At 54.1% G+C, this 21562-nt stretch overlaps 2 protein-coding genes across 3 annotated transcripts; both read left to right on the plus strand.

The window, feature by feature from the left end:
• Positions 1–2096: 2096 nt before the first annotated feature.
• Positions 2097–6765, plus strand: KRT35 (keratin 35). Of its 2 annotated transcripts, none has more exons than XM_036342107.1 (7): positions 2097–2675; positions 3690–3772; positions 3967–4123; positions 4457–4594; positions 4881–5006; positions 5771–5991; positions 6266–6765. In XM_036342107.1, exons 1-7 carry the CDS (start codon positions 2205–2207, stop codon positions 6411–6413), a joined length of 1344 nt encoding a protein of 447 aa, XP_036198000.1. In that variant the 5' UTR covers positions 2097–2204; the 3' UTR covers positions 6414–6765. The 2 variants fall into 2 exon arrangements, with proteins under 2 accessions (XP_036198000.1, XP_036197999.1); XM_036342106.1 differs by having other exon boundaries at positions 2102–2675; positions 4433–4594.
• Positions 6766–10495: 3730 nt separating this feature from the next.
• Positions 10496–17214, plus strand: KRT32 (keratin 32). The gene is made up of 7 exons (XM_036340339.1): positions 10496–11033; positions 11703–11785; positions 11940–12096; positions 13101–13262; positions 13341–13466; positions 14166–14386; positions 16581–17214. Exons 1-7 carry the CDS (start codon positions 10566–10568, stop codon positions 16708–16710), a joined length of 1347 nt encoding a protein of 448 aa, XP_036196232.1. The 5' UTR covers positions 10496–10565; the 3' UTR covers positions 16711–17214.
• The last annotated feature ends 4348 nt before the right edge of the window (positions 17215–21562 follow it).

The raw sequence follows: 21562 nt of genomic DNA on the forward strand, positions 1-21562 counted from the left end.
TTATTACGAGGACTATGTGGGAGAGAGAAACGCCTTCCAGGTAGCACAGGTGTGGAGCCCTGCCTGGGAACCCATGTGACCCTCAGGCTGTATAAACAGCATGTGGCTTGCTGGCCTCCACAGCTGTAGCTTCTCTGGGCTCCTGGGTGTCTCCAGGAGGCTGCAGCTTAGCAGGGCTTGGGTGGAGCCCTGTACTCACCTGGGTGGGAAGCACAAACACCCAAGGAGGTGCAGCCAGGTTCTCAGCTCAGGTGTGTCCTTGCACCGGGGCATGGATTTCCAGGGAGGGAGAGGCTGAGGCAGCCAATGGCGGCCTGGGCTGGCGCTGGGTGGGTGCCGGTCACACCAGGCCCCCAGGGGTGGGAAGGGCATGGTGACTCATGGAAGCTCTGTATCTGAGGGCCCCAAGCTCATGCACCTGGCCCGTGGGATGGTGGCCTGTGTGCTCAGAGACTGTCCGCACTCCCTAGTGACAGCTGTGTGGTATTGAGGTGTGACTTCAACAAGACTCCACAAGTGTGGGGATCAGCAATCAGCGGCTGCCCTTACTGAGCATGAACCATGAGCAGGTGCTGTTCTAGAAGCTTCACACGTATGTTATCCTCAGAGCAGCCCTAGGAATCAGGGACTATCTTCCTCCCGGTTAACAGAGGAGGAAATAGAGAGGAAACAGCTGGCACGTGGCAGGGCTGGGATTCGAATCCCCAGAGTTCACAGGTAACCACGATGCTGAGCTGCATCTCCTGGGACACCAGCGGCTGTTGGCCATCCTCTTGTGGAGTCCACCCTATTCTGTCCTTTCCTTTCTCCACAGAGCCCGGCCACAGGATTTTGGAGCTGCGGTGGAGGCTGGTGGTGCGGCGGAGAAGGCCAGGCCAGACTCCGGTTGGCAGCTTGGTTCTGCCTGTCACTAGCGGGTGCCCCTAGCACACTTTCATTGTCCTTGGGTCTTGGTTTCCTCAGCATTGAGAGGGGGATAACAAGTTCGGCTCACAGGGCACCATGAGGACTCGGTGAGACCCCGCACAGGAAAGCATCGCGTGCCCTGCCGGGAAGGCTGCTGGTGCTCAGCCCACGGTCGTTCTCCTCATGGGATCCCGAGAAGAGTAATTAGGACCCAGATCGCAGGGCAGAACAACAGGCAAGTCCCACCGGCCTCCCTGACAAGGCCCCGCCCCAGCCACACCTGCCCTCTTGCTCAGCTCCCAGGCCCTCTTCCAGGTCCCCCTTGCTTGGCAGATGGATTTTCTGGGCAAATAATCCACCCTTGTCCAGTTTTCTGGGCATCCGTCCAGACAACTCCTGTTGCAGAGATGGAATTCCGAAGGCCAGGCGCTTTGAGCCTTCGGAGAAGCCTGTGAGGCAAGACCAGTCCGCCTGGCCCAGCAACCAGAAGGGAAGGCTTCTCCATTTTCAACCAGGGCCTGGACGACACCTTCCTTACGTGGGGCAGGCACCCAGTTAGCCGAGCTCTAGCCATTTTGGCTGGAGCTGAGGCTGCAGAGCCAGAACGGGACTTCCTGGCAAGGGAGGGAGTGGGGATGTGTTCATCGAGGCTCTGCTGCGTCCAGGGTGACCAACCGAACCCTTTTGCCCAGGACTGAGGGGTTCCCAGGGATCGGAGACTTTCAGCACTAAACCCAGAACAATCCTGGGGCAACAGCAATAGTTGGTTACCATAGTCATATTTCCTGAGCTGTTCTAGAGCCTTCTGTGTCTCCTTGGGCTTAAGGCCCGGCTTTCCTGCAACAACCAGACTTGCCCTTCCGACACCCAGGAGCCAGCCCAGAGGCCTCCTCGACTCCGTTGGCTCATAAAAGAAGACAATGCTGGAGAAAGTCAAGACCAACTCCCACACCTCTTAACGAGGAGGCTGAGGCCTGGGCTCTGATGACAGGCCCCTTTGAAGAACTGACGGAGACTGGGTCTTGCCAGCAGCACGGGGCGGTGGTGATGAGTCTCCACGTAGCCGCCAGTCCAACGGGGCTCCTTGTTTACGAGGCCGAGAAATGTTCACAGGAAGCTAAAGAGCAGGTTAATGAGGGGTTCTGATAGAAAGTGGTATTAACTTTACGAGGAGAAGACACTTTGTAAAGGCCAACGCCCACGGGGGCCGAGATATAAACCCAGGGCGAGGAGCTGCGCCTGTGCATTGGGGGTGCCCAGCCTTGCAGCTCTGTCGCTTGTCTCCCGGTGCGGAGGCCATGGCTTCCAAATGCCTCAAGGCCAGCTTCTCCTCGGGGTCCCTCAAGGGCCTGGGAGGGGCCCACGGGGGCTCGCCCCGCGTGTCCACCGTCTACTCCAGCAGCTCCTGCAAGCTCCCCAGCCTCTCCCATGGGGCCCGGAGTTTCTCCACCTGCTCGGTCGGGCTGGGCAGGAGCAGCTGCAGGGCTGCCAGCTGCCTCCCTGCCCTCTGCCTCCCGTCCGGAGGCTTTGCCACCAGCTACAGCGTGGGCGCGGGCTGGTTCGGGGAAGGCATCCTGACGGGCAGTGAGAAGGAGACCATGCAGTTCCTGAACGACCGCCTGGCCAGCTACCTGGAGAAGGTGCGGCAGCTGGAGCAGGAGAACGCCAGCCTGGAGAGCCGCATCCGCGAGTGGTGTGAGCAGCAGGTGCCCTACCTGTGCCCCGACTACCAGTCCCACTTCCGGACCATCGAGGAGCTCCAGAAGAAGGTGAGGGGTTTTGGGTGGCACTGGCAGCTCAGGAAGCTGGTGCCACCAGCACTGGACTGGAAGCCAGAACATCTGTGCTGGTGGCCCAGTTCCCCGGGGGCACTTCAGAGGTCACAGGGCCTGTTCACACTGTGGTCTCACTTGCTCCTCCCAGTAATCTTACGAGGGAGATATCACCAGCCCATTTAACAGATGAGAACACTGAGGCTCAGGCTGGTTAAGTGACTTATTCTAAGTGGTCCCACTGGCAGTTAGTGGAGCCAGAGCTTGAACATGACTCTATGGACTAATTGGTTGTATGACCTTTGATACTATAGCCCAACTCACCTCTCCTCCTCCTCCTCCTCCTCCTCCTCCCCCTCCTCCTCCTCCTCCTCCTCCTCCTCCTCCTCCTTCTTCTTCTTCTTCTTCTTCTTCTTCTTCTTCTTCTTCTTCTTCTTCCTCCTCCTCCTGCTCCTCCTTCTCCTGCTCCTCCTCCTCTTCCTCCTCCTCTTCCTCCTCCTCCTCCAAGGTAAGGGGATTGAATTTGATGTGTTGGTTCAGGGCAGGTTTCTTATAACTGATTCAGGAAAGGAAAAGCCTGTCAGAAGTTTCCTTCTTGCCCAGCCCACATTCCCTGAACATCAGCTGGCTTCTGAGAAGGGTCATTTATGACCAAGGAATCACAGAGTGTGCTGTTGGTAATAACCTTCCCAGAGATCCCTGTAGTCTGGGCGATAGAAAGAGAAGAGGAAGCCATCATGCCCGGTCTTCCTGCAGCATTGCCACGCCTTCCCCTCTCTGTTCCAGGCTACAGGTTGCAGATGCACTGCATGGGCACGGGCCCTAGTGGTTTCCTGCCCTGATCCGTGCAGCATGCCCAAAAGCCTCGTGGAGCCTCAGCTGCCAGGAGTCCAGGGATGGGTGCTGCCCTTTCTCCAACGGCAGCTCATGCCAGCTTTGGGGTGCTCCGGCCAGCAGAATGTCCTTTCTTTTACTGAAGTAACTTTCCCCCCGCTTCTTGCCCTCCTCTAGACCCTGTGCACCAAGGCAGAGAACGCCCAGTTGGTAGTGCAGATCGACAATGCCAAGCTGGCCGCAGATGATTTCAGGACCAAGTGAGTGTCCTGCCTTCCCCTTGGTTGGGGGCTGGTAATACTGGACATTGGTGACATCCAGACTCCGGATTTTGGCTGCACTAAGTCACGGAGGCATTAAGGTGGACACACAGCACCAGGCCAGTCTGGGGTGAGATGTGACTTGGATATAAAACAGAAATGCAGCTTCAGGTGCCCTGTTACATGCCTGCCAGGTATGAGATGGAGGTGTCCATGAGGCAGCTGGTGGAGTCGGACATGAATGGGCTGCGCAGGATCCTGGATGATCTGACCCTGTGCAAGGCCGACCTGGAGGCCCAGGTGGAGTCCCTGAAGGAGGAGCTGCTCTGCCTGAAGAAGAACCATGAGGAGGTAAGTATGGGGAGCAGTGAGCAAGGGGAGTAGGTGAGCCTGGGGAGCAGGTGAGCATAGGGGAGTAGGTGAGCATGGGGAGCAGGTGAGCATGGGGAGTAGGTAAGCATGGGGAGTAGGTAAGCATGGGGAACAGGTGAGCATGGGGAGCAGGTGAGCATGGGGAGTAGTTGAGCATAGGGGAGTAGGTGAGGATGGGGAGTAGGTGAGCATGGGGAGCAGGTGAGCATGGGGAGCAGATAGCTGTGGTGGGGAGGACAATGGGGCAGCCAGTGGGAAAGTTAGTGCTGACCTTGGTCTATGCCATAGGAAGTAAACTCACTGCGCTGCCAGCTTGGTGACCGGCTCAACGTCGAGGTGGACGCTGCCCCGCCTGTGGACCTGAATCGCGTTCTGGATGAGATGAGGTGCCAGTACGAGACCTTGGTGGAGAATAACCGCCGGGATGCTGAAGACTGGTTCAACACCCAGGTACGTCCTGGAAACAGTCTGCCACAGAGATACACCATGGGTCACACAGGAGTGACCTGGGGGCTCCCCATCGAGAAACCTGAGTTTGAGTCCCAGCTCTGTTTTGACCTCCACATGCACCTTGGGCCGGTGGCTGTGGCCTAAGCGACCATGTCCTCTAAAATAAATAGTTTGGGCTGGGTGATCTGGAAGGTCCTTCTCAGCTCACGATTCTCATTGGCCTCTGTGGACTTCAGAAGCTGTGTCCCCAGTGATCCTGACCAGGTCCCATGTGTGTATGTTTCAGACCGAGGAGCTGAACCAGCAGGTGGTGTCCAGCTCAGAGCAGCTGCAGACCTTCCAGGCAGAGATCATCGAGCTGAGACGCACTGTCAACGCCCTGGAGATCGAGCTGCAGGCCCAGCAGAGCATGGTGAGTCCTGAGGCTGCTGGGGACCAAGCCTAGCTGCCCATGAGCCCCCCCAATTTCCATGCTCTGACCACACAGGCTAATGGTCAAGTTCTTGAGCATCAGAGATTTCCTGTGCAGAGAAGAGGGAACGAGAGCCCAGCCCCATTCACAGATGCCCCAGGGGTAAAAGAGGAGGCTGTGGCAACTGACATGTCCAGGCAGCGGCTCCTGTATGTGTGGAAGCAGATCCTTTCTGAGTAATTATCAGTTACGCAGAGATATCTTTTTGTTTTGTTTTTTTGTTTTTGTCTTGTTAATCCTCACCTGAGGATACTTTCCCACTGATTTTTAGGGAGAGTGGAAGAGAGAGGGAAAGACAGAGAGAAACTTCAATGTGAGAGGAACACATTGATTGGTTGCCTCCTGCACGAGCCCCAACAAGGGCTCAGGCCAGGGAGGAGCCTGCAACCGAGGTACGTGCTCTTGACCGGAATCAAACCCGGGACCCTTTGGTCCACAGGCTGAAGCTCTATCCACTGAGCCAAACTGACAAGGGCCAGAGATACTATTTTTAGGTCATTTTAGACCAAGATGGCTAGAGGGGCTAATTGGCTCATCTTAAGGAAGATGTCTGGTTGTGGTTCATCCTGGCTCAAAGTGATTCTCTGAGCTTCTGTTCTTGGATTCTGAGGTCTCCGTGAGACCCAGATGGATTAGGTGCATCTTCCTTGCTCCTTCTCTGATCCTTAACCTTCCTCCTCCCTACACAACCCTGGTCCTCACAGAGAGATGCTTTGGAATCCACCCTGTCGGAGACGGAGGCCCGCTACAGCTCGCAGCTGGCCCAGATGCAGTGCCTGATCGGCAACGTGGAGTCCCAGCTAGCCGAGATCAGAGGTGACCTGGAGCGGCAGAACCAGGAGTACCAGGTGCTGCTGGACGTCCGGGCCCGGCTGGAGGGTGAGATCAACACGTACGGGGGCCTGCTGGAGAGCGAGGACTGCAAGTGAGTACCACTGCGCTCTCATCTTCTGAACGCAGTCCACACCGTTCTGGGGAGACAGCATGTGCCTGGGAAGAGCCCAGCCAGGAGCCCTGGGTTTCCTTCTGGTCTTGTTACAAATTCATCACATGACCCGGGCAAATCTCTTTTCTCCCCTGGCCTCTGTTCCCCTTTTGGCAAAACAATGGGGCAGGACTAGGTGATTTTTAAGTTACTCCGAGTTATGGAAAACAGCAACTGGAAAATCATACTCATCTGATCTTTTTCTTTCTCCTAGGCTGCCCTGTAACCCGTGTGCCCCCGAACCCTTGGCCTCCAAGTCATGCCTCCCCTGTCTTCCCGTGGCCTCCTGTGGTCCTGGCGCAGCCCGCACGACCTGCAGCCCCCGCCCCATTTGTGTGCCCTGCCCGGGAGGCCGGTTCTGAGAGTGCCTAGGCCCAGAAAGCCAAGGCCACTGTCTCCAGGGCTTGGAGTTGGCCTCTAGTTAGCCCTAACCGTAAAGCCCCAATCCCTTCTCATGCAGAGCCCAGGGCCGGTCCTGAAGGCCTCACCGCAAATACACGCCATAAAGCTTCTCAAAGCCTGTCCCTAAGGCTGGACGCTCCCGAAGGCTGCAACTCCTCGTCATTTCAATGGGTTCCAGGGTCTCTGTTCTCGGGCTGCCTCTTGGGTCAGCATTTCCTTCTGGGTGCTGTTCCGGTGGGTCCTGAAATGCAACAGAGGGATTCAGAACAATAAAGTGCATTTGCTCTGGCTCTCGATGCCTAAGTAGCACCATTCTGGATTGTTGGTTTGTGTCTCTGCTGTGTGAAGAGGGGTGACTCTTGGGCAGATGAATGGGGGATGCCTGACCATGTACTAGTATGATGCTGGGGATGACAGGGTCCCTGTGCTCCTTTTTGGGGTGGGTAGAGGTCTACAGTGGGGCTTATCGTTCAGCTTCCCTGATGAAGACCTTTCTCCAAGAGTCCAGTGTGGTGGCAGATGTTACCAGACCCTCCCTACTATTCAGTATACACGGTCACCCTGGGACCCCAGAGGAGGAGAATAAATCTGGGGCCAGTACAATGGGAAGCATTTCAGGACACTTCATTAGCTCATGTCTGTGGTCCTCCTAAGAGCAGCCGTATGAAGTCCCACACCAGGGTGCTTCTAGAGCATGCTTCCATCAACCCCACTCTTCTATGGCAGCCTTTTTCACACAGGCCTCCCCGTTTAGCAACCCCCCTGAAAACCCACCCTCCATCCAAAGCACCAGATCCGAGAGTGAGCCAGCCACCGTGACTGCCACCCACAATTCAGAGATTCTAGCCCTTAAGAGGCTCATCACCTTCTCGTGTGCCCTTGATGTCTGATAAGGCCCACCGTGGGTACCAAAGCATTTCAGCAGGAAGAGTGGGAACTCCTAGCCTCTTGACCCAAAGGTTCTCACTTGGGCCCAGAATGTTCTCCCCCAACAGACCAGGCAGGCTCCAAGTTCCATCAATGCCAAGGGGAAGTGGAGAAGGATGAAGGCAAAGCTTTCTGAGATGGAAAGGAAGGCGGGTTGGCCCCTGATGGCCATGTGCTCTGTATAAGATGCCAAGAGCACATGCTGAGGAGCTTCAGTGATGGTATGAGAGTTATAGCGACACTCAAGGTGGAAAACAGATGGGGGAAAATGCTAAGGTAACGCTGAGGACCCCTCCTCCTCCCACACACACCTCTTAAGGGTGCCGAGTGTAGTTCACCCTGATTTGATTTTAGAATCATCCCCTTTCCAATCCCCTGGAAAGGAGGGTCTCGGGCTTCATTTCTCCCAGCCCCCTCACTCCTGGCATTCTGCACCCCCTCAGCTTTGGGCTTCTTGGAACCCCTTGGCTGGTTTAGCTGAGGCTCAGTCACCCAGAGAGGATGATGGTCTCAGGATCATTCAGTTCATTCAACAAACCCTGGCTGTGCACCTTCCTGGGCCAGGCAGTGTGTTAGGTGCCAGGGACAGGACTGAGCCTCATCGGAGGGAGGCCTTGGGATGGGACAGGAAGGAGCCCCCTCTCCATCTCTTTTCCTTTCTAATTCAGCGGTAGGAGGAGGCCTGCTACAGGGGGCCGTGGCGTTAGAATGATGAATGTGGGCTCCAAACACAAGCCAGACTAACCTGAGTTCAAATCCCGACCCCGCCCACTGCCTGGGGGAGCTTTAGCAGGTGTAGGTCTCAGTTTCATCATCAGTAAAAGAGAACATGACAGTGACTGTGCCGGAAGGTCCCTAATGCTATGCTGAGCATTTGAAAACTGGCCAGTAATTATTGTGGACTCTATTCTAGCTGGATGCCTGGGTTGCTCGGAATGTGGGCACCCACCTTTTTCATGCCCATGGTTTCATTTCTGAGGTTTCCTTCCAAGCAGCAATGAATGCCAGGGCAAACCAGGCCAAAGTGGGTAAGTAGCTAGATGGCTTATTAGCTAATTCTGACTCGGAGCAAAGTCAGCAGGAGAATCCACAGTCAGCAAGCGGTACAGGCACCCTCCCTTGAGCACACAGTTGGGGTTAACTGTTTCACAGAAGCCACACTCTCCTCCTCCTCCTCCTCCCTCTTCCTCCTCTTCCCTCCTCCTGCTCCTCTTTATTCTTTTTTGGTACAAGCCTCTTCTAAACCTACCCTAACTCCCTCCAAGATGGAGCACACCAGATCCTGTGCAGAAGGCATTACTATCTACTTTATTAGCTTGTGCTTTTCAATTGTAAAGCTGTTTCCACTTGGCCAGAGGTCCTCGGCCTTAGCCAAGGCTGATGCCTTTGAAACACATGGATGCCTGGTCTGAAATCCTGAAATCCTGATTTCGTGGGTCTGGAACAGGCCTGGTGTTGGGGTTTGTTAAAGCTCTGCACGTGAAGCCAGGGAGCAGCCAGGCTAAGAGCCCTGCTGGCAAGGCCCCTGGGAGTTCAGGGGGCTCAGGGTGCCTCTGACATCGACCTCAGTACTGTCTGATCCCCATGGTGTACTTCTAAAAAAAAATAGATTTTTATTGATTTCAGAGAGGAAGGGAGAGAGGGAGAGAGAGATAGAAACATCCATGATGAGAGAGAATCATGGATCGGCTGCTCCTGCACACCCCACACTGGGAATTGAGTTCCCCGACTGGGAATAGAACTGTGACCTTCTGGTTCATAGGTTGACACTCAACCACTGAGCTACATGGCTGGGCTAACCTAACCTTTTCAATTTGCATGAGGAAACTGAGGCCTAGAGAGGTAAAGTGACTTTCCCAAGGTCACACAGCAAGTTAGAAGGTAATAATCTCTCTCTTGACTTTTCTTAAGCAAAGAATTCTGGGAATAGGGCTGGGTGGGGTTTTCTCTTCCCTGCCTCTCCACCAATACTTCTAGAGATATGTGAAAAACAGGACAAGTGCTTATACCCCAATGTTATGTTGAGAAGATGAAGGAATAGGACGTGGCTACATAACACACACACATTAAACGTGACGTGTTTGAGCTGGCAGGCATTGCAGACAAGGACTGAAACCACAGGTCTCACCTATTGCTTTCTTAAGGAATTCAAGGCTACTAGACTGGAGATACCTGTCCCCATCTCCTGGCGCAGCTCGTCCCCGGGCTGCAAAGTGTCACTTCTCAAGGGAGCTGATGCCCCCTGCCTCCCCTCTCTGAGGCCCCGACAGGAGCCCTCCCTGTCCACCATCGCAGAAAGGGAAAGTAGGGCCAGTGCCAGCCTGGCCAGCCTCCGTCTCAGCAAACAAGACTCAAACTTGACTTGCATTGCTCACTGCTCCCTGTACGTGAAGCAGTGAACAATGAAAGGGTGATCCAGAGCCGGTCAAGATAGAGCATCTGCCTCACGGAGGTGTCCAGGACATTGAAGGTTTTCTCCCCGAGTGGCATTCCCTCATCTTTCTCAACGGTGTCCAGCTGCAAGGCTGTCCCTGGCTCTTAAGGCTTTCTGACTTGAGTTTGTTCTCTTCCCCAGATATTATTTCTTCCCCTGGGGAGGGAGCTGATCCGTGCTCCGAAGCCTCAGAGGTTCTCTTCCGGACCTGCCTGGATTTCTACCGCTGCCGGTATCGACGCAGCTTCTGTCACCCACACACTTCCTCCTTCAGGGCCAGGCCTCTTCCCACAGGGAACACTCTCATTAAGAGGAGCGCCCGCCGGCCCATAGACTGTGCCTTTCTCAGGGCTGGAGCAGGCGGGGGCCGGTGGGCCAGGCCCCGGGGGGCACAGGGCCAGGCCGCCGTGGTCTCCTGCTGTGGTCTCCTGGCGACCCCGCCCTGGTAATGAGGGCCCAGTGTGGAGCCGATCCTTTGAAGATGTGTCCGGAAACTCCCCCCTGGTGATCAATGACAGGAGGCCGGCTTTACCAAATGACAAGCTTGGTCTCTTTTATGAGGAAAGGAACTGCTTATTGGAAACCAAATTACAAATTAATTAGCAGCTTCCTCTGAGGCCGAGTGTACACATCAACACCGCTTTCTAGGGCGAGCCCCCTCACTCCAAGGGGATAAAAGGCCCCAGAGAGATGGGGTCTGTAGGTGTTGGCGATCCAGGTAGCTGCAGCTGAGAGAAGGGGCCTCCCCCACATGGCATCCAACTGCCCACCTGCCTCCATCAAGAGCTGCCCCCGGACCTCCTCTGTCTGCTCCAGCGGCATGAACTGCCGGCCCGAGCTATGCCTGGGCTATGTCTGCCAGCCCATGCCTTGTGTGCCTTCCGTCTGCATGCCTACCACCTACCGGCCGGCCGGCTGCCTCTCCAAGACCTACCTCTCCAGCTCCTGCCGACCCAGCGGCTGCTGGCCCACCACTGGCATCTCCGGCACCATGGGGACCTGCAGCTGGCTCTGTGAAGGGACCTTCAATGGCAGCGAGAAGGAGACCATGCAGTTCCTAAATGACCGGCTGGCCAACTACCTGGAGAAGGTGCGGCAACTGGAGCAGGAGAACGCCAGCCTGGAGAGCAAGATCCAAGAGGCCTGCCAGTCTCCAGTGCCCACCATGTGTCCTGACTACCAGTCGTATTTCAGGACCATTGAGGAGCTGCAGCAGAAGGTGAGGGCGGGCGCTGAACAGTCTCACTGGGAAGGCAACTGGAACGGCAGGCATTCTAGATGGGAATCTCATCGTTTACCAAGCTATGATCAGGGAAAAGAGGCTTCCCGAGGGCACAGAATGATCTCATAATTGGAGCACCCTGCCAGAGCCCTTAACGTGGAAAGGGGCCTGGGATGTAGTCTCCATTGCATGACTTTGGGAGGTCCCTTCCCTTCCCTGGGCCTCAGTTTTCCCCATCTGTAGAATGGGGATAATAATGGTCCTTACCTAATGGGGCTGCCAAGAGGATTCCCTGAGTTGATGCAGGTCAAGTGCTGAGCACAGCCCCTGGAACGGGGTGGGTTTTCAGTAAATGTTAGTGCTGATGAAGGACCCTTCTAACTGTCCCATGTATGAGTTCAGACTTAATGAGAGTCTTTCCTTCCGTATTGCTCATTGTACCCAGAATAGGGTATTTGGGTTTGTGCAGACCCAGGTGCTTAAGAAATAAATCTCATGTCTTTAAGGATGAGCAGTTAACTAAAGTACCCCCCCCCCCCCCAGAGTTCCAGGGAGGAGGGGCTTCTGTAGCAATGGCTGCTAGGCTGCTGAGCCAACCAGCTACCGTCTTCTCCTCGCTTGGGTTCTTATCCTGGACTGACCCCCTCTGTGTGCTTTGGCCTCCAGGTTCTGTGCACCAAGGCAGACAACGCCAGGATGGTGGTGCACATCGATAACGCCAAGCTGGCTGCCGACGACTTCAGGACCAAGTGAGTTTGGCCCGGGGATGGGCGCCCTCTCTCCCCGCACATGCTCGGGGACAGCTTTCCATTCGCTTCATGGAGAGTCAGAGAAGTGCCAGCAGTTCAAGGACTCCCCTGATTCCTGTCTCCACCCCCCACTGTTGATCCTGTCCTTGGGCAGGTACGAGACGGAGCTGGCCCTGCGGCAGCTGGTGGAGGCCGACACCAACGGCCTGCGCAGGATCCTGGATGAGCTGACCCTGTGCAAGGCCAACCTGGAGGCCCAGGTGGAGTCCCTGAAGGAGGAGCTGCTCTGCCTCAAGAAGAACCATGAGGAGGTGAGCCCGGAAGTCAGGCAGAAGCAGAACGTGGGAAATACGTGGGGTGTCGGGTCGGACCGACGTGGGTTGGAATTCCCAGGCCTGCCACGTATTGTTTCTGTGACTTTGCCCAGTGCCTTTAACCTTTCTGAGCCTCCTTATCTATACACGGGAGCAACACTATCAGACAGGGTTGCTTTGAGAAGTCAGTGAGGTGTGGGGCTTGAAACACCTTGAAGTCAGTGAGGTGTGGGGCTTGAAATGCTAGCCATCTTCTCTGCACTCCCTGGACTTGCGTGACTGCCAGGTGCTTTTCCACGGCGTTTGTTTTTCTCCTGAGAGCCAAGCTCCAGGGGCCGGTTGGTGCACTGGAACTCGGGGGTTGTGTTCTGGAACTCACACCAGCCCGTCTCTGCCAGGCTGGACTGCTGGGTGCCCCATGTCTTCTCAGGGGCAGTTGAACTGCCGTGGTTTCCTTCCTTCTGTCCCCATCCTTGTCTTCCTTCTTCTCTTCTGTTTGCATCTAATAGACTTAATCCACGAGCCTCAGGCCAGCCCTTTCTGGCTTTCCCTCCCCTCCTGCAGGTCCTGGCGGGAATGCTAAGCGCCTACCCGAGCTCTGATGTTTTCCCCTCCTTCCCTGGGTTGACTCTCAACCTCTTGACTTGGCACTTGAAAGAACAAGTGTCTCTGATTCCTGGCTGGGTTTCCTTAAGTGCAAAGTAACAAACCGCACGTATTTGCCAAGTGCCCTAAGGTACTGACTCATCCCACCTAATCAGGGAACTGGGGCCTGAACCAGAAGCCGCTAATGAGGCGCTATCGCACACGCTGGAGCCTCAGTGACAACTTTCTCTCCTTGGCAGCCAAGCCCGCGGAGGCGCCTGCTCTAACTTGGCCTTGAACCCAGTGAAGCCAGGCTTTTGCTGCCCCGCTTCCCAGATGAACACGCGGGGAGGGTGGCCGGGTGAGCCCCGAATCCCACAACTTCACACGTGCCTGGGGCTCTTGCTCCTTTTCAGGAAGTCGGCACCCTCCGATGCCAGCTTGGGGACCGCCTTAACATTGAGGTGGACGCTGCGCCCCCCGTGGACCTGAACAGGATGCTGGAAGAGATGCGGTGTCAGTACGAGACGGTGGTGGAGGCCAACCGCAGGGACGTGGAGGAGTGGTTCAACACGCAGGTGGGCCTCTCGCCGGTGGGTGGCTTCCCCAGTGTCCCCGCGAAGGCACCCCCAGCCTCTCCTGTCTCCCCCTTTCAGATGGAGGAGCTTAACCAGCAGGTGGCCACCAGCTCTGAGCAGCTTCAGACCTACCAGTCGGACATCATTGATCTGAGACGAACAGTCAACACGCTGGAGATCGAGCTGCAGGCCCAGCACAGCCTGGTGAGCGCCCTGAGGGGGGGCGGGGGCACCTCTTCCGCAGCTCTGGCTCCCAGCTGGCACCGAGCGTAGGTGTAGGCATCCCGGAAGGAGGAGGAGGAGGAGGAGGTCTAGATGCAGCTACCGGGGATGCTTGTCCAGCTGACCTTTCTTGGAGGGAGGTTTCTCCCAAGGCCCAGCTCAGAGATAAAACGGGTGTCCCAGATCTGACATGAGTTAGGTGGCTGCGGTCAAAAATGACTCCTCGAGAACGCTTGTTCTCTGCTTAGCCTGCCCTTCCAAACCCGGGCTTCCCCACCTGCGAAGATTTAAAGAACCAAATGCCCAGGTTCCTCCCCAGAAGAATGAAATCAGAGTTTCTGGAGGTGGGGCCTGGCTGGGTGACTCTAACGTGAAGCCAGGATTAAAGACCACTGTTCCCAATGATGCCTTAGGGAAGGAGCCTGAAGGTAGACTAGGGTTGGAGAAGGAACAGGGATTTAGGATCACACGGACCTGTGTTCAAACCCTGGTCTCTCACTTACCAGCTGCTTAACCTTGAACAAGTCACTTGGCCTTTCTGGGCTTTAGTTTCCACAGTGACTTAGGTAAAGAGGGGTCATTCTCAACCCCAAAGAGAGACTTGGCTCTTTCTGGCTCTTCCCAAGTCAGGCCGTGGAAAATAGATCTGTTCCTCATACTTATTTCCTCTCCTTTCCTCAGAGGGACTCCCTGGAGAACATGCTGACGGAGACCGAGGCCCGCTACAGCTCGCAGCTGGCCCAGATACAGTGCCTGATCACCAACGTGGAGGCCCAGCTGGCCGAGATCCGCTGCGACCTGGAGCGGCAGAACCAGGAGTACCAGGTGCTGCTGGACGTCCGGGCCCGGCTGGAGTGTGAGATCAACACGTACCGGGGGCTGCTGGAGAGCGAGGACTGCAAGTACGCGGGCCCAGCCGAGGCTGTACCGGGAGATGCGTGGGAGGGTTGGGGAAGCCACAGGAAGCAACTGGATCTTCTCAGAAGGGAGAACCCTGGGGTAATTAAGAAGGGATTAGGAAGCTGATAGAATCTGAAGAAAGTCAGGCAGGCGTTCATGCCACCCTCCCTAAACCTGGCCCATTGAAGATCCTGTTCCATCCCAAGTCAACAAACTCCGTCCAAGGGCCCAGCGTGTGCCAGGCGCCAGGGGAAGACCCAGATGGATGATGATAAGGCATCTGCTCTCAAGTTGTTCCCATCTGTTTAGAGAGCCAGGCAGATGAGCAACTGGAGATCATACTGGGGCTGCGGGGGGCGGGGAGGGGAGGAGAAGGATGGTTTCAGCACTGGGAGGGGAGTAAGTAGCTTCATGTGATGATCTGGGTGGGAGGTGGACAGGAAAGGTCAGTTGGGGCCCATACATGGAGAGCCATGAAGGCCATGCTGGAGAGGGAGGGTTTATTTTATAGGCAACGGGGAGGCCTTGCTGTTTTTTGAGGAGGAGATGATAGAATTTGCTTAAATGCGGATCTCCCTCACTGGAGGGTAAATAAGTACCTGGACCTCAGAGACAATATAAAATATTCTTACCCCCTGCACCTGGCACATAGTAGATGCTCAGTAAACATTTCTTGACCAAGTCAGTGAGAGCTCACAGCTGCTCCTCAGGAAGACGCCACAGGTGGCAGGCAGAGGAAGGGCTGAGTAGAGGGAGGAGAGACCGGGCAGGGACACTGTTCAGGAGGCCCTCATGGTCTAGGACCTAGACTCTTGGTAATAAGCAACAGGGGGCGGGGGGGGGGGGTCTGAATCAGGTCAGTGAGGCATCAGCCCCCAGCCACAGTGCAGGCAGAATCACAGGGCTTGGTGGTTGTCTGTGTGCGGGACACCGCTGTGCTGTGGACACCTGGGGGCTGATTACTGTTCTAGGTAGTTTCTGATTCTACATTCAGCCTTGCTTCTCTGTCATTTAGAATCTTGTCCTCCAAGACAAGAGTTGCAAAGTCAAATGTTTTCCTAGGGCCAGGCTGTTAGTGTACCTGAGTGACGTGGCTCATGTAGGACTGTGGACCACTAGGGAGCTAGGCCTTGTCCAATGGGGGCGGCACCACCCCTCAGGGCATTTCTATCACAGGAGAGTGGCAGCATTGCTGGATCGTCTGATTGTTCAAGGGGAGTCTGGATTTCTTTTAAATGTGAAGTTCTCTTGAATTTTAAATATTTCAACAAATTAAAAGACAACACAGTGCCAGCATTTCCAGCTGGATGTGGTCCTGGGGCTGCCTGTCTTGTCTCTGGGGCTACTTGGTGTCCATCCAACATCCAATGTGTCATTTCTGGTTTTGAGCCAACACCTGTCAGTCTCTAAGACCATTCTTTTCCCCTTTGCCGTATGTTTCTTCTATATTAATTGGTTAATTCATTTAGTCCAGTGGTCGGCAAACTCATTAGTCAACAGAGTCAAATATCAACAGTACAACGATTGAAATTTCTTTTGAGAGCCAAATTTTTTAAACTTAAACTATATAGGTAGGTACATTGTTATTAACTTAATTAGGGTACTCCTAAGGCTTAGGAAGAGCCACACTCAAGGGGCCAAAGAGCCGCATGTGGTTCGCGAGCCACAGTTTGCCGACCACAAATTTAGTCAATTATTAAGAGTCTGCTCTAGGCCAGGTATGCAGGGGGCATGCATCCATGGCTGCTCACCTCACTGCTCACTGGGAGAGAGTTCATACTAGAATAATCACACCGCTCTGGAAGGAGGTACATGGTACCACAGGGGGATTTGACACAGAGAGATCCGGGGGGGAGGGGGGCTTCAAGGAGGAGGTGACCATTGAGTTGAAGGAAGTTGCTCTTTGTCCTGAGTACAAATGGGAGCCTCTGAAGGTCTTAAGTAGGGGAGGGAGATGATTAGATTTGTGTTTGTGGAAGATCGCTCTGGCCATCAAGTTGACAGTAGCTACAAGGGGTAAGAGGGGTTGGGAGACCAGTTAGGAGGCCATTGGGGTCACAGAGATGAAGACGATGAAGGGTGGACCAGGGAAGTAAGCAGATAAGGTGAGCAGTGGGTGGATTGGGGAGGCATTGGGGGCAGAACTTGCTGCCCACTCCGGCTTCTTTAACCCCTTCATGTGCCTTTCTTCTGCAGGTTGCCCTGTAACCCGTGCTCCACTCCCTCGTGTCCCCCCTGTGTGCCCTCCCCCAGTGTGCCCCGCACCGTCTGTGTGCCCCACACTGTCTGTGTGCCTTGCGTGCCCTGCCCCCCGGGCCGCTACTGAAGCCTCTCAGTGCTGGTGGATGGATCCTGGAGGGACCAGAGCTGGACAGCTGGTGCCTCTGCAGGTGGAGCCTGACCTGGGTTCGGTGGCCACCAAGAGAGCGGGGCCAGCAAGGAAGACTGAGCAGTGCCAGGTGGGCCGTCTGTCCGCAAGGCGCTCTGATACTGCAGGGGGCGCCCTGGCCCCCATCTCTTAGTAACAGCCTCTCCACAGGCTAATTTGCTGATATTTCTAGTTCTCTGCTGCCTCAAGAGCCTGTGTCCTTAGTCAACTGGCAAATAAAGCCGCATTCAGTGGCCCTGCAAACATCTTTCTCTATTTGTCATTTACGACACTGTGTCCACCAGCCAGTACCGCTGCTCAGTGGGCATTAAGAGGAATGCGGCCAAAGTCTGTATTTGTTGTATGGCCCTGCTTCCACAGAGGCTTGAGAGGCATTTGCCAAAAAGGCCCACATGCCCGAAACCAGTTAAAACCAGGCTACTGGTTCAGAGACAAGTAATAAAAACATAAAAAGAGGAGGGAGATAATTATGCCGGAAACTTAGGACAAACAACTGTAGATGAGAATATTCCTGTGATGATCCCACCCTAAGCCTCATGGCAGCTGGTACAATGGGGTCATTCATTCATTCATTCATTCATAATATCCTTACTGATTGCTTGGGAGGTGAAGGTTCTACATCATGGGCTGGTTAACCCAGGCGGTGGCCCCCCAGACACCTTGTTAACGCCCCATTAAATCCTTGCAACAATCTATGAAAAAGGCACCATTATTTTCTCCACTTCACAAATGTGGAAACTGAGGCCCAGAGAGGTTAAGAATCTTGCTCAAGATCACACAGTGAGTGAGTGGTGGGCCCAGGACCCAAACACAGTCCTTCAGGCTCCGGAGATGCTCAACCAATGCATATTCTCAAGAAGTCCTCACTATTTGCAAACGACAGCTGGGGGCCAGGGCATACCAAAAATGCAAGTGATGCCCACCATCCAGGCACTTCTAATTAGAGAAGGAGCTAGAACCAGTGTGTAAGGCCTCACTCATGCCTCAATAAGGGCCTGGTAATAAAATAATAACAACCATTTCTGCCACTTACTGAGCACTTGTGACGCACCTTATAGTGTATTGCGCACATTACATAATTAACTTATGCAGTTTTCATGACGGTGCCCATCTTAGAGATGGGAAACTGAGGTGCAGAGAATGGTTTAGTCAGTTGCCCAAAGCTACATGCAAGGACAAAGATTTGGACCCAGGTCCAGCTGCTTCCACGGTAGCATTATTCTAACCACTTTGCCTCACTGCCAAATTCCAGAGTATACACACGACACAGACTGGGAGAAAGTCCTGGTTTGGGGAGAGCAGAGAAGGCCTCACGTAGCTCAAGCATGTCAAACTTGTGGTCTGCGGGCCTGTGTTAGCCTTTGAGTTTGACATGCTTGATGTAGCTGGTGGCATCTGAGATTGGCCTGGAAGGTTGAATAGGATGTCTACGGTACAAAAGAGAGGTATAGGTGTGGGTTCTGCAGGAAAGCAGAAGTCATGTCTGGGGAGGAGAGTTGGGGAGCGCGTGAGTGGCCCTCCTGGTGGGAGCAGTAGGTTCCTGTGACAAACTAGTGGAAATAAAGCTGAAATGGTAGGAAGGTCAGACCGTAGGGGGCCTTGGTTACCCCACAAAGAGCCTGGACTCCATCCTGAAGGCAGTGGGAGGGCTGCTGCAGGCCCTGAGCCCAGATGACATGACCGGGGTGGGGGGTGGGGTATTGTAGAAAGTTTCACAAAGGAGTGTAACCAGGACAGCTGAGAGGCAGGGAGAGAGCTGATGAATGATGTGGCAGAAGCTGAAGGGGTCTCACCTAAGGCAATGGCAGTGGTGAATGGAATAGTAAGGGATCGACTGGGGAAACTCAGTGAAGGGCCCTATTTGGCAATGGTAGATAAAGAGGAGAAAGCTGAGAGCTGGAATCTTGAACACCTTTTTGCACCTCACCCTCTGAATGTGTAGTTCTTCCTTAATGAGCTGAGGTGATGTTTCTATTAAGAATCTGCCCTCTGGACCTGCCAAGAAATTATGAGAGATGGAGTGGCTCCTGACGCTGCCTGAGGCTGTTCAGACAAGATTCCACATGCCTGGCAGACAGGGCCATGAGCCTGACGGGAGACACGCAAACACACAGCTCAGCCCGCTGTGGTTCCTGGTCGTGTGTGTGTGTGTGTGTGTGTGTGTGTGTGTGTGTGTGTGTGAGAGAGAGAGAGAGAGAGAGGGAGAGAGAGAGAGAGAGAGATTTTAATGAGCTGGAACGCCATGGCAGGGGGGCTTCTAATAACTGAGCACAAACCAACATTCCTTACTTTCAGTCCCTGTGCAAAATTTGTCCAGAATGTGCTCAGCTTGATTAACATGACAGACTAAACAGAACCAACTCTTTGGCTCTAGAATCTTAGGCCCATTCTGTCCAATATGGTAACCATTACCTACACCGGGCTGATTAATTTCTAATTAAATAAAACAGATCCAGAGACAGGGAAGCATGGAACAGACTGATGAACCTCAGAGGGAAGGGGAGATGGGAAGAGATTAATCAAAGAGCTCATATGCACACTAGAGGCCTGGTGCACGAATTTGTGCATGGGTGGGGTTCCTTGGCCTGGCCAGCATCAGGGCCGATCAAGGCCGGCCGGGAGAGGGACCGTGGGAGGTTGGCCAGCGGCAGGAGGTTGGCTGTGGGAGGATACTGACCACTAGGGGGCAGCTCCTGCATTGAGCGTTTGTCTCCCGGTGGTCAGTGCATGTCATAGTGACCAGTTAACTGGTCATAATGGTCACTTAGGCTTTTACATAGATAGATAGATAGATAGATAGATAGATAGATAGATAGATAGAGAGATACCCATAACCCATGGGCACAGACAATGGTGCGATAGGCCTGGGGGAGTGCGGGTGCAGGTGTCAATGGGGGGGAGGCATTTTAAATACTTTCAACAATAAAGATAAACTGAAAAGAAAAAAAACTTCATTCACACTAGCCACATTTCAAGTACTCAGGGCCTTTGCGTGGCTGGTGGTACGACACTGGTGTGTACAGATAGGGACTATTTCCATGACTGTAGAAAGTCTATTGCACGGGTCTGTCCTAAACTATCAGAATCAAGAGCAGCCCTACAGTTGGCCTGGCCCAGCCTCTCATTCACAGACGAGGAGTCTACAGGCCCAGGTTGATGGAAAGATGTGCTCACAGACACACAGCCAACAGGTGGGAACTGGAGCCAAGTGTTCTGACGCCAGCCAGTGGGTCTCTCCGAGCTTGTTATGCTTCCTCCAAGCACCAAGGTTTGTTATTCTTTCAGGCTAATAAACATTTCCCCTTTCCCCTTCTCTCATGCCCCTAAGAACAGAGGCACTTTCTCTGAGATGCTGAAACTCTTTCCTGGGAATATAGTTTTCCTTTAAATAACAACTAGCAACCTCCAAACTCAGCATCCCCTCATCCTTCGTGCATCTGGCTCAGTAAGAGCACAGACTACAGGCTGTGACCAGAGTTGCCATGGGAACAATCACACTAGAGTTGTGACCCAGGCGTCTAGGCCCCTGGACCTCATGCAGACTTCTGCAGGCTCCTTCCCCACTCCCCACCCCCGCCCCCAGCACATACTGTCCAGTCCAACCTAACCCTTGTTCCCACACCTGTGTGTCCTCCGACTTGCCAAGACCTGTCTGACCACCCAAATGCCCGTTAAAGCTTTTTATGTGAAACCAAGCACCACAGCCCAGGACCAGGAGTGCCACCCCCTGCTGGGCACAGATGGCCACCACCTTCAGTGTTTGGATGGTACTTCCAAGTTAGAGACCTCCTGAGCTGCCCTCCTGCCTAGCTCATCTCTCTTATTTGATGAATGAGGAAGACGGGGGCACAAACTTTGGGAAATACGTCCACCAGGACCTTCTGGAAACTGGACCCAGTGCTACCCACATGGGGGATTCTCAAAGGAACCGTGTCCTCATATCAAAGCATTTGGCTTTAATTAACCCTGGTTTATAGGAAGACTTAGGGCTGTGGTAAAGCAATAAAACCTCTGGTGTATTTGATGTTCGGGAGAAACTCCCACAGGTAGCAGGATCCTTTCCAGGTGGGAATGAAAAAGAAAGAACTTGGGTTTCAAAGGTGCAACTCTCCCTGAGGCCATTAGAGTCTGGGACTCAGGCCTGCCCCTCACTGTCGGGGAGAGAGGCCGCCTTCTGAAGCAGGAGTGAGGACCTGCCGGGCAGAGCTGCCTCCAGGAAGCCTGGCCAGAGGGCGATGGCTCTCAGAGAGAAAAGTCCAGGAGTTGGACACAGTGACTGGGGGACGGGTGAATTGTGGACTGAAATGCACTAAGTCAATCTCCCCCTACCATACTAGGGACACTTTCACAGCATGATCAAGAAAAGGTATGCCCAGCCCGGCCTGGCCCGGCCGGTGTGGCTCAGTGGTTGAGCATCGATCTATGAACCAGGAGGCCATGGTTCAATTCCTGATCAGGGCACATGCCCGGGTGACAGGCTCTATCACCAGTAGGGGGCACGCAGGAAGCAACTGCCCAATGATTCTCTCTCATCATTGCTGTTTCTCTCTCCCTCTCCCTTCCTCTCTGAAATCAATAAAAACATATTTACAAAAAAGGATATGCTAGGAGATAACTGGGAAAATCATCAACAATAAAAAAACTATCTTTTGGGGTTTCATACATTGTAGCACACGAATACAATGATCTCAATTTTGCTGAACAGCAAGTTCCTTTGAAAGATCATTTGCTGGCTTATCTTTTGAACCATTGGTTGAGATAGGTTTGTTTCTACATAGTCCTCTCCTGT

Source organism: Myotis myotis, unplaced genomic scaffold (assembly GCF_014108235.1).
Source record: "Myotis myotis isolate mMyoMyo1 unplaced genomic scaffold, mMyoMyo1.p scaffold_m19_p_17, whole genome shotgun sequence".
In the NCBI taxonomy this organism is placed as follows: Eukaryota; Metazoa; Chordata; class Mammalia; order Chiroptera; family Vespertilionidae; genus Myotis; species Myotis myotis.